Source organism: Lolium rigidum, chromosome 7 (genome assembly GCF_022539505.1).
Source record: "Lolium rigidum isolate FL_2022 chromosome 7, APGP_CSIRO_Lrig_0.1, whole genome shotgun sequence".
Taxonomy (NCBI): Eukaryota; Viridiplantae; Streptophyta; class Magnoliopsida; order Poales; family Poaceae; genus Lolium; species Lolium rigidum.
Genome location: NC_061514.1, coordinates 60,472,603 through 60,486,009, shown reverse-complemented (window position 1 = coordinate 60,486,009; position 13,407 = coordinate 60,472,603). Strand labels below are relative to the sequence as shown.

General features: G+C 43.6%; 1 protein-coding gene across 1 annotated transcript; it reads left to right on the top strand.

The window, feature by feature from the left end:
• The first annotated feature begins 9,183 nt into the window (after positions 1–9,183).
• LOC124674196 (late embryogenesis abundant protein 18-like) lies at positions 9,184–9,522 on the top strand. Its single transcript, XM_047210235.1, has one exon. It carries the CDS (start codon positions 9,184–9,186, stop codon positions 9,520–9,522), a length of 339 nt encoding a protein of 112 aa, XP_047066191.1.
• The last annotated feature ends 3,885 nt before the right edge of the window (positions 9,523–13,407 follow it).

Below are 13,407 nucleotides of genomic sequence, written 5' to 3'. Positions count from 1 at the left end.
TAAGGAAACAACAGCCAAGCAAGGACTGCTATGTTGGCTCGCACCCACACAACATACTTTCAGCTCTTATGTTATCCTTTTTGATTTATTTTACTTCAGAAAATAATGAAACCTTAATAAATTTTCTCCACATGGGCTCGAACCTCTATGACTTCATCCATCCTGGCACTAGTATACATATTTGTCTTAATAATACTAGTCATGTGATGCCGAGCTTCATGGGAAAATTAATTTGATTGGCTTTTCTTCCTTGCTTTGCTGTGGGAACTCTTGTGCCCACCATAAGCTTGATGTGAGTTGAATGTGCGATTGCAAATGTTGCATATGTACCTACGTGAGGCCATAGGCCCATGAGAAGTAGAACTATCAGAATTTTCATCTGGGGAACCTACAAGGGTCTTGTCTTCTTTTGGGGCATGCACGGATCCCTCAGATTGAATAGGAGAGGTAGGGACATCATAAGGATCTCCATGGGATAACATACCATGTTGTACCTGCTGATATTATATAGTATTGTGTGAACAGGTGACTATTTTTAGGAAATCAAATAAATTCAAATGGTAATGAGTTTACCTCGGAAGCACGTGTGGGGGGCATCTCAAAGATTGAACCTTCATCCAATCCTCCAACAATGTTAAGGTGGGCATGAACAACTGCAATAGGATCTTCTTGGAGTAAGGATGTGAATGATGGAGGCTCCATGGACAAGATCTGCATTTGTTGAGATAATTCGAAGTAGTTCCCAATAGGGCTTCCAAGGAAGTCTTGGCGTGAGAGCATTTGTTGTTGGTTCTGAGATAATTCCCTATTGTTGGGCTGAAACGCAATGTTGTTTTCCACTGGTATGGGAGTTGTATGGGGCAACAATGGGCTTGGTGGTGCTAGGGGTACATTCCTTTGGTATGGCATCATGGTAGTTTCTTGTGGTGCATGCATGATAGGTTGGGTGTTCCCCATCGATGATGTGTTTGGTGAAGATAAATTTGGGGCTACTCGATCATTCAAGATCGGCATGGCTGCCATGCCTCTCAATGTTTCATGCATGTGGGAAATGTTTGCCTCACTTTCATTAGACTTCGCCTTATTAGGATAGGAGCCATCTAGATCCATGTCACCTATCAAGATCAAGAGTTTTCAATGGAAAACTATGGAAAGGAGAGATGCAAAGGCCACATTGATTTCTTATTTTTATGATGATATTACATGGGGTGATATTAGGTCTATTTATAATGACCTTACAAAACTATGAGCGTGACTACTAGGATGTATTCTTTGATTATGCAATTATCTAGAAGATCTTAATATTAATAATTACTATTCACACAATATCTATAAGATATGGTTATTAATTTTTCTAATAATTAGTGATATCTTATAGGATATTTTATTATAAAATTTAATCTCTACATGATTTGGTATAAATGTTAGCATTAACTCATATACAAACAAATTGAATAATATATGGTATGATTAAAAAGTATAGAGTCACCCGTGTGTTATGTTACCTTGGAAGAAAAAAGAACCATCTGGGTTTCGTAAAATAAAAAATGCATGCATGTCCCTAAACAAGTGATAATGTGTAAATTTATTCGCTGAGTGTCCAAAATTGATTTTATTTTCATCTTCCATATTCTTGGACATGAACAACAAGAGTGAGGAAGTTTTCTTTTCATAGATTTTAGGGTTTCATTGTTGATTTGAATCTCCATGCAAGTAAAACATGAATGAGTCATTCCGTTAGACATGAATGGCCATGACCCTTAGTGGATCCTTTGGTTCCTCATGGTAATTCACATGTTTCCATATTTTTTTTGTATCATTTGTATATGTTACAAGCAAGTGTGGAAGGTGGTAGTAGATAATCTAAATTATCTAACATTTTTCTTCGATAAATTGAAAATGGATGTGGAGATATATTCGAATGCAGACCAAAATGGAAAACGATGTGGACACTATCTGGATTTTTTTGCAAATACAAAAACATATATGCTATTGAGTTTGAAATAAATTTGGACATGCAAATTACTATATCTGTATCCGAATAAAATTATAATATCTACTTTTAGTTATTCTAGAGCGACATATTCGAATTACCCAACCTAAAACCTAACAAATTAGTAAAATGTACTTTTTGTAATTGAGATTGAAACTATTGTGTATTATATCAGTATATTTATCTCTCCACCATTCTATAGGTTTCTTAGTATAATACACGATCCTATTGTTCCATTATATTTGTATTTGTACGAAACTGAGAAAACTTCCCATTTTCATCCGTATTCGAGTACATCTGTTTGGTATTCATATCTAGTAACATACATGTTTATGTCCATATTCGTATTGAAATGAAAATGGATGTGGGAAGGGAACTAGCCAATCTTCCTCCAATCAATTTCCACCTTAGTTCGAATCCAACACATGCATCATGAAAATGACTCATTGTGTGTCCTTCTCAGTCCATGAATCTTTCCCATCCATCTCATCAACTCACACATGTTGAGTGCTCATGGGGATCAACATTCACATTCATTCTCCAACTTCCGGGCTTCCCATGGAGCATCCGCCCAATAATACTGAACCCAAGATGCGACCTCTGGCGCATAGCTTTTGGATATGAGTTTCCCAAGATTTCTTACCGGTCAAAGTATTTAAATTGGCATCCTCCTTATGGTGTCAAAGTATTTAAATTGGCATCCTCCTTATGGTGTATATATAGATTTTGATGTGACTATAACCTATGCAACACACTTGACTGAATGCTCGGAGGGCATGTTACTAGCGATGTGGCACCTGAACTTTATACTTTCCTATCCCAATGTTTTAATTAAATATGATATATCGCTACTTAAATTGATATGTAGGAACCACTGCTAGGAAAAGGCGTATAGGCCCAGGGTTACCACCGGCGCACCAAAAATGGTGCATGCCGGTGGCATTTGCCGCTGGCTCAGATCCGGGAAGCTTCGCCGGTGGTGGCTCATTACCGCTAGTGTACCAAGGGGACCGTCCGCGGGTGAAAAGAGGTGGCCCGGTCCGGGACCGGCCCAGGAAATACCGCTGATGCACCAGCAAGGAGCTGCGTTGATGTTATAAGTTTATCCCCGGCGCACCACAGGCCGGAGCCCCGACAGTAGTTCATGAGCCTGGCCCGAAAAAATACAGCCGTTGTGCCCACTTTACTGCTGGCGCACTGGCAGGATGGTTCGCTAGCGGTAACCTGGAGATATTTATAGCACTTTCCCCACTTCTCACTTCTCCCCCACTCAAACCCGAGCCTCCTCACTTCCCAGCTCATTTTCCCCCTCTCCTACCCTCGATTTAGCCAATTTAACCAATAATATTTAATATATGTTAGCAAATCTCACTCTCCTACATGCACCACACACCCTCTTTATAGATCTAGATCTATCCCGCATGGACCACTCCAATATCTAGATCTAGACATCTCGGTGATCTTCGACCCCGTCTACATATTGATCAACCTAATAGGTGACTAATCAACAATTTGCGGATGAAATCGGCTATATGTATGAAATTGTGATGTTGGCGAATCCAATTGCACTTATATGCGATGAAATTAAATAAAAATGAGTTGACAATGTTTTGTCGAAATTTTCATTCATTAAGTTTCCTTATCGGAAAATTTCTAGTGCTCCTTGTCTGGTTCTATTTTCTAGAAAGGTCATGCCAAAATTTTCCATGAAAGCCAATTGATGGTTCTAGTCAAATCACTTGCCGTGCAGGAGACAATGGTCATCAATACAAGAGAAATATACGTGGTGAGATATCTGAAAACCGCACATAGATATTATGTCCATGTAGAAGATGCAAACTAGGGAAATTGCTCGACCCCTTTTCTGGAAAATTGCAGGGGCACCTGATCATGAGTGGTTTCATGGAGAGCCACACTCAATGGATGAGCGATCAAGTTAATAATGCGGAGGTCAATGGGGCGGCGGCAACAACTGGAAATGGGGAAGAATGGCATCATGACTTTGACAACGACAAAGAGGTTGGCGCACACGATGATGAAGATCATTATGATGGTGAACAAAATGTAGGAGACGCGAACACAGAGGAGGTGCCGCTAACTTCAGTCGTGTGGGACCCTCATCTTCAAGAACTCCTTCTAAAAAGTAGTTATGACCCACCACTAGATGGAAATCAAAGCTTAAGCAACTGGAGATAGATTCGAATACTCCGTTATACTATGCAGGTTGCAGGTTGGAGGATTCCAGCTTCAAAGTAGCTCTCGATGTTCTGCAGATGAAGGCAAAACACGGATGGACCCACACGAGCATCGATGACATACTGTAATACTGGAAAGATCGCCTTCCTCCCACGAACGCGTGTCCTGGTAGTCTAGACGAGGCCAAGAGAATCATGTGCCCTCCCGATTTACCTCACAAAAAAATCTACACGTGCATCAACGACTGCATCATGTATCGTAATGAGCACAAGTCCAAGGCCAAATGTCCTTTGTGCAATGCTGATTGATACAAGAAAGGGAATAAATCTCCTCGTAAAGTTGTGTGGTACTTCCCACTCGTTCCTCGCCTGCAACGGTTTTTCGCGGACCGCAAGGAAGCAAAGCTCATGCGATGGCACACGGAAAGAAAGGAGGCGGTGTTGAATGATCCATAATGGCATGAACACCCACTGCTGGCACACCCTTCGGATGCAAGCCAGTGGAAAGCATTAGACATTGAATACGATAGTTCCGGGGAAGAGCCCATGAACATCAGGTTGGGTGCGAGTACCGACGAGCTCAATCCTTTTGGCAACCAGAGCAACACACATAGCACATGGCATGTGTTTGTACGGATGTACAACCTCCCACTGGCTGTGCATGAAGAGGAAGTACATACAAATCATGAGTATGCTAATTTAAGGGCCAACACAACCAGGAAACAATATCAACATGTATCTCCATCTATGGAAGGAGGATCTAGAGACGTTGTGGGTGGAGGAAGGGGTAAATACATGGGACGCTGTCACAGAAAAATATTTCCCTTTGAGAGCTGCATTGATCACGATGGTGCAGGACTACCTCGAATACAGATATATTGCATGTCAGGTGTGTCATGGACACAAGGCATGTGTCAGGTGCATGGAAGAGATGGCATTTGAACAACTTGGTAAGGATCCTGGGTCTTCTAAAACCGTCTATATGGGGCATCAAAGGTGGCTAAACCAGAATGACCCGTGGAGAAATCATGGAGATATGTTCGATCGTACAAATGATCCCCGAGGACCTCCACGTAAGAAGAGCGGCAAAGAGATCGATGCACTATTGAAAGATTGGAAAGAGTGCCTGACCAATAGCCCTCACTAATGTCATTTTTAAATTTCTTGCGAAACCTACACTATCAGACTTGCACCTTTGGCACATAGGACTATAGACCGAAGCCAAATGGCCTTTATAACAGGTAGAGCCCTTCACAAGAGTGTGTTGGCTGTACATGAGATTGCACATGAGATTATGAGAAAAAAATTGCGGGTTTGATGCTCAATCTTGATTTCGAGAAGTCCCACGACCGTGTACACTGGGAGTTCCTCATAGAGGTGCTGACGTGGAAAGGTTTCTCAACGTGTGTTGTGCATCGCCTGACGCAATTGGTCTCTGGTGGCCATACGAAGATCAATATAAATGGGGTAACTGGTACCTATTTTTGAAATGCGCAAGGAGTGAGATAGGGTTACCCACTCTCTACCATTCTATTTGATTCCATGGTGTATGTGCTGGCCGCCATGCTGTCCAACGTGAATGGGGCCAGCCACATTAGTGTTGTTGTCCCTCATCTCACCCCATGGGGTGAGTCACTTTCAATACGCGGATTTTACTATGATCCTGATTGAGCCAAGTGATTTGGGAATCACCAATCTCAAGCTTATTCTGCTTTGTTTTGAGAAAATGTGAGGGCTTAAAATCAACTTTTACAAAAGTGAGGTGGTTATAAATGAGGTTACAACGTGGGATAAATGTATGGTCACAAATCTTCTTAACTGCAAGCTGGACAAGTTTCTAATCAAGTATTTAGGCTTACCTATCAGCGTCTGTTGACTTAGGGTAATAGTCTGGGACTTCCTCCTGGATAAGGTGTGTCATAGGATCGACCCATGGCATGGTTTGCTTCTTGCCTATGTTGAATGCTTGCACATGCCTATCGAGCCTCCTGATGTTTGCCATGAGTATCTATCTGCTCTATGATTCTACTCATAGATATGGATATTCTGAGATCCCGCTTCTTTGGGAAGGAGTAGGACCTAAATGTAAGTATCATATGGTATATTAGGATACAGTATGTAGACCTCAGGTATTTGGGACCCTGGGGGTCCTCAATACTAAGAGAATGAACATCGCTCTTATGCTTAATTTGATCTGAAAGCTGTATCAGAATGCGGAGAGTCTTTGGATATACCTCATTCGCACCAAATACTTGGGATTTAGCGATATGTTTCCCACTCAGGTTCCAATGCGGGGCTTCCAGGTCTTGAACTCAATCCAGAAGATCAAATGATATTTCAAACCGGGGAGAGGCATAAGGTACATAATGGCCCGAGGACATATTTCTGGTTGGACTAGTGGACAGGAAACTCACCTCTCCATGCTAGGTTCCCTCACATTTTCGGCTTCTGCACAAATCAGTTCATCACGGTCGCTGGAGTGCACTCACACGTCCACGCCAATTCAGCCTGAACAAGTCAGTGGAGTGGGACCATTTATTAAGGGAGCTTCAGTATGATCCCTTGGCTACCCAAGGAATGGTAGATGAGTTGTCTTAGGCTCTAGAGGCGAAGGGGATCTTCTCCGCCCGTTCGATTTATCTTAGATTGTAGCAGGGCATGGATGTAACACATTTTTAGGAAGTTTAACGGACTAGAGCGCCTCTGAAGATTAGGATATTCCTATGGCAGCTTATCCAAGGTAGACTACTTTAGGCTGGTGCCAATGCACCGCCCCGCTCTAGCCTCGCCACGTCAGCTTTTTCCTCACTCTCACCCCACTCTCACCCCACTCTCACCCCATCTTGCCAATGCGTGGGCTATAGTGAGAGCTCTCACTCCCTACCGCCTCCCTACCGCCTCCCTACCGCCCCCACTAGCGCCGCTATCGCCTCCCTCTCGCCCCGCTCTCGCCTCCAACGCGGGCTATAGGCGGGCGGTACCGCCCCCTACCGCCGGGCGCCAGCGCCAGCGCCCGCCGCTAGCCTCTCGCCCCTCTCCCGCCCGCCTCCCGCCCCAAGCCGGGCGCTATCGCCCCCACTACCGCCCCCATTGGCACCGGCCTAATGTGAACAAGTAGCGAAAAGATAGGGCCCCTCTAACGGTCTATGTGTGTTGTTTGAACAATTAGAAGAGTGCAACTATATTTTATTGCTTTTTTAGTTAGGGAACTCCTAAATTGTAAGCTGGAATCCTGGTGAATCTCAGGACTTCCTCATCTCTTCCCAATGTTACTCGGGTGCCTTCCGTCATCTAGTGTGATTCACTTTCGCGGCCCAATGATAAGCCTTGTGGAATATCCGTAATAAACTAGCCATCAAAAATAAGATCATTAGTAATTAGGTTGGCATCTTCTTTCAAATGTCAATCTTCATGCAGAGTTAAAGGGTACTGGTTAAACCAAAGAAAAAACAGCTGTTGGTGGACGAGATGCTGAGCGAACTTAGGAGACTTCACGCAAGAATCAAAACTTGAGACAATCGGCGCATTCTTGCAATATCTTGCAGTGTAGTGGTGTCAGAATATGTAGTAGGGACTTCGGGCTTGTTTGTGGTGCAGATCCTTGAGGATCAAGACTCATTTGTACACTGTGATCCATGAGGTTTTATCTATAAAACTAGACCGCTGGATTTATGTTTAAAAAAAATTCTACGCCAGCGAGTTGCACAGTACTTGCTTCGTTAATTCTTCTAGTTATTATTTTCGTAAGCTCTCTGTATACGAGTGCTTGAAAAATTGCCACGTCGCAGCGTCGCATTATAGACTGGTCACGCTTTCTGTACTATTTTCTTTTGAGAATTTCACCCATTTATTAATAATTATTAATAGTAATATAAATAGCCTAATAAGTAATATAAATTATAAACACGTACTCGGACTACCTAGGGATGACTACAGATACCAGCATGAACCGAAGGTGCGTTCGGTGTTCTCATTCTCCATCGCGAAACCGGTGTTCTTATTTCTTCATCGCGAAACCGGACGAAGCTTACTGTAATAGAGCTTTTTTTTGCGGTAAAAAAGAAGATGATAATATAGCTTCGATCTTACAGAAAGGACCAGAACAAGATTGAGATAGAGCTTGTTATAGTAGATAGATGAGAAGTTATCGTGTTAAGACCCTATAAAGAATTAGAACACCAAAGCAACATCCATTGCCAATAATAAGAATTGTAGATCGGAAGAGATTGATCTAAAACCACACCAACAAACACAAAAATCGATTGAATCCCAAGAAGACCATCCGGGCACACAACTTCATGCGTCCTTCATTAACGATAGACGCACCACTGAAACACAAATAAGGTGGGGAGGATCTTATTCTAATTTCAGGATGTAGGTGCCAACTCATCATCCTCCGAAAAAGGTGCTAAAAAACAACCTAAATTAAAAACGAAAATTCCCCGCTAGAGCATGGAGCCGTAATTCGCTAAACCTTCAAAGTTACGAGGCAACCGGAGACGGAACAAACCTGCGGCATCACCGGCGTGAAGAATGAACCCTGGACGTGTTGTGGCCGCCGTCGTCTCTGTATCACTTCGTTTGGTTCGCGTACCGGTTCGGTATGCTTTCTGTACTATTGTGACGTCTTACTCTGACATGCTTGACACATTAGCTCAGCACAGCAGACACCGTCTTCCATTATAGGTGCACACGACACTTCATGAGAGCGCCACGCGGCGTAAGCACCCGCCCAAATCATAGCCTTCACGCCACCTCACGCCGTGACGTGCAACTCCCACTTGCTCTCGAAGCTACGCATGCGCGCCACCTACCAGCACACGTCTCGTCGCGCCCGACAGAACCGGATGCCGCCATTCCTATCCAACCCATCCTCGCCTACAAATCCACCACAGCACCGGCACATTCCAACAGAAGCAAGACACCCAACAAAGCATCCACACTCGAACACATATACGCTCGAACACGTACTATTAAAGAGGAATAGCAGCGAAGATGCAGACTGCTAAGGTGAAGATGAAGGACATGGTGAGCTCGGCCAAGGAGAAGGTGAACGAGGGCACGGCCAAGGCGCATGGCAAGACGGGCAAGGCCACCGCGACGAGGCACGGTGAGAAGGAGATGGTCAAGGAAGAGACGCGCGCCAACAAGGCCCAGGCCAAGGCGCAGAAGCACCAGGAGAAGGCCGAGCACCGCGCCGAGGCTGCCACTGCACACCACGGCACGCGCGTGCCCCTCACCGGCCCGCGCGACAACCACACGCCCGTCGCTGCGGATCCAGCCTACCCGGGCACCGGCGTGTACCCGGCTGCCAACTACAACAAGTATATCTAGAGTGATCAGAGAGGAGATATCAGGACGACCTAGCGTTAGTGTTTTTTTCTACTATAGTAGTAGTAGTTCGTAGCCAGTAATCCTACCCGTCGTGTCGGGGCACGAGTTTATGCTGTGTGCAGGAATAGAACGTACTCCCTATCTGTTGTACTAAAATGAACACTTTTGCTGTTTATCACTCGGTTGTTTTCTAATTCGCCATCACTCGAATTTTCTAACGTGTAATTTTCACCCGGCAAAAGACATGTTTTGGCTCACCCATGGTTGACCGGTTTTGTGCATGGTTTTTTCTTTTTCCTGGTTTCTTGTTTCCACCGGTTTTTTCGATCGGTGGGCCCCACACTGGCTTCAACGGGCTTTTCTCTTTTTCCTCATTTCGACCCAAATCCCTCGCTGAGTGGAACGCAAACTATCAGAGCAGCGGCGGGGAAGGGGAGAGAGCGGCGCGGAAGGGGCGAAATCGCCGCCGTGGTCGGAGACGATCCCGTCCGCCGCGGTCGAGCGCAGTTCGCTGCGCCCTTCCGCAACCTGCGGGTGGGAGTGGGGGCTGGGGGCCTCGGACCTGGGGCGGCATCTCCATTGTTGTACTCGAGCTCGTCCTCAAGGTAAGCGACGACCCCAAATCCCTCGTTGTTCTTCTGTTGCTGGTCGTCGACGATGAATTCCGTGAGTGGTAGGCGACCTGCGTGTACCATTTTCTAGCCGTCTAGGTGTTTGGTGATGTGGGTGGCGAGATTTTTGTCGGCGGATTTTTTTCGTGGATCCGTTGTTTTGGTTCATGACGAGGTGATTTCAGTACCAGGAATCGTAGATAATTTGCAGGAGATTCGTGAGTAGGTTTAGATGTTTTTGCTCTGTAGTGTTTCGTGTGCAGTATAGGGGTTTCCCGTGGATGCTTCTGGTTGTTCATGTTCGGATGAAATCCATTAGCCGTGGATGCAGTATGTGTATGTTTTGGAGAGTAATTTAGTAGCATGAAGCAGTCCCATGAGGTGTGGGAAGTGTTTAAACAGTTTTTTGCATCAGATCTGCATAGCACCTTGGTTTCTGGTTTTTTTGATGATTGATGATGAAGAAGATACTTGTTGCATTGTGATCCAAATTCATATACTAAAGGGAGGCTAACTTCTGACGAGCGGAACGAGGCCCCGCCCCCCGCGGTACGGTACGGATCGTTGGCACCGCCTATATATACATCTTGTAAGCCGCCGGCTAGGGTTCATCAGATTATAAGATAACCCACGGCGTTTGTAAACACCTCCCGATATAGTGAAGTTTTGTTGGCTGGCGCCCGTGGTTTTTTCCCCTTCTGTGTTGGAAGGGGTTTTCCACGTTAAATCTTGTGTCCCCTGCGTGTGTTCTTGTTTCGTTCTTCGTTATTTGCTTGTCGCTTTTATAACAATACTACTGCTAGTTTGTGCTCTACTTGATTATTCTGCGTGACTGAATAGATACTTTGTGTTGCACTGTGTCTAGTTTTTTATTTCTAAATCATATAGCAGAGGGGTGCACAAATAATGAGTACACCTGTTCTTACTGTCGCTTTATGGACGATGCAATGTATGTATAGAGGTATATGGTATATACACACTGCTTTGTAGGGAAGTATTCTATGGGGGGGGGGGGGGCTTTGGAATAATATTGGCTATATGTAGATATATCCTTTGCAAGCATGATTTTAATGTATTTTCTACAATATGGAGGGATGCAAATTTCCTTAGCGCGGTGGAGGTGGGTGTCGGCTTTTTGATGCTGTGGTATGCACATGTATAAGCATTTGTGTGTCGCCTTTTTGCTCCCTGTGGTGTTTGTACCTTAGCGCGGTGGAGGTGGGTGTCGGCTTTTTGATGCTGGTGTTGTTTGTACATGGGCGCGACCTTGGCCTACCGACTGGCATAATAATCAACAAAACCAACGGTAGTGCACTATAGCTTTTCCTTGCAAATTCCCTGATGTTTCCATATCACTGGTTGTTCTTATTTGCATTTAAATTTGAGTCGACCGATGTCTCGGTTGTGTGTGGTGAGAACCGAAAGTTTGCGTCCATTTCTCCCCTGGAAATAGAGTTCTCTTTGTGTGCTTAGACCGTGTGGTGTTAGTCTGATAGTTTTGATTAGAGGCTATTGCGAGGTTCCAAGATGCTCGCATGGAAATCTGAAATTTCTGTGCTTATGAAATTTCTTCAAGACTTGATAACACTGTCAGTCTCTCCGCTTTAGCTTGAGTGCTGCATTGTGCACTACTGATTTTACAATGAGCTTGCAGTGATACTACATTGTGGTGTTTTCAGTTTGCTAACAGTTTCCCGATAGTCCCACATCACTGATTGCTACATGCTGCAGACTCTGTTCTTGTGTTTGTGGGGCAGCAGATATTCATATGACTCTTCATATGATTTTCTTGCTCCTGTATTAATCATCCTATTATTTGATCAAATTCATGGGTTGAAATCTGGGTCAAGGAGGAGGGCTATTTGGGTTTCTAGGTGCTGATGCAGGTATTATATGTCTCTGCATTTGCTGATTTTGATGTCTCGGTAAGTTATTTTTAATCAGCTCCAGGTTGCAAGGTGGTTCTTTGGGCCTCTGTGTGTGTGCGCGTGTGTGCATGTGTGTGCTGTGTATTTTTTGGAAGTCTTCTTACATTTTATACTCCATTTTTTTAGGAACCAGTTTGTCCATTTTCCATCTTAACAATTTTAATAGCGGGGTGGCTGGCTGGCACAGGGAGAAATAAATTAGTTTTGGGCTGTTCAGTGCTCACTTATTATTTTTGGTATCTGTCCGTGTTTGATTTCTTAAGTATCAATTGATTTCTTGAGACTAGACGATGTAACTGTAGCAGATCCGAGATTCCGAGGGAAGTGTGGTACTTGGGAAATAATGCTATCTTCAGAGTGGATTTTATCACCTTTGAAAAATGTTAACATTTCTTCACATTCTGTCATGTTCAAAGGACAGACACTCATGTCACTGTGCACCTTTTCCTTCACCATTTAGAGTTGGTTAGCACTCCATATGCGCTATGTAATCTCTTGCTACTGTACCATTTCCATTGAGTGGTTTCAAGTGTTTGACCCTCTCTTTGTTAGATCTTCCATACAATGGGTACAAAATGGTGGGTTAGAGAATGATATATCGTAAGATTAAGAAATCAGTGTGCCATTTTTACTTAAAACTGCTGCTTGCTGCAGATACGAAATTTGTGAGGGGATTATTTAGGTGTTATTCATTGGGGAATGCAGTCTCATGCATTATTTTTATTTATTGCACATGTCTAAAATGCAGAATTGTTTTTGTATTCTCTGTAGTGGATTGTACTTGCTGATATATTAGCATGGATCACCTCTCTGTTACTTACTAGCTTATTGATTTTTTTTGGATGCATGTACTATCTGTTTTATATGTAAATCCAGTGTATATGCAGTGTATCTATTTTATATGATATATACAATCGTAGATGCATTGTATATATCAGAAAGTCCAATGTATATACAATGTAGGTTGTGTGGGATTGCCTCTCTGTTAGCATATAGTGTCTGTTATATATATGTAAATGCAGTGGTATATGCAAGTAAATAGAGTTTCTATACAATCGTAGATGCATTGTATATATATCAGCAAGTCCACTATATATGCAATGCAGGGGCATCAAGCATCCAGGGGCGTGGATTGTCATTGATTTTTTTGGATGTATATACTGTCTGTTTTTATATGTAAATGCAGTGTATATGCAAGTGTATATTTCGTAGAAGGATTTGTATATCTCCAACGTATATACATCATAGGTGCATTGTTTATATTAGCAAGTCCTCAAGCCTCCAGGGTATATGCATATTCTTTATCTTTTTTAGTTTTTAAATAGTTGTATATGCTCAATGCATAT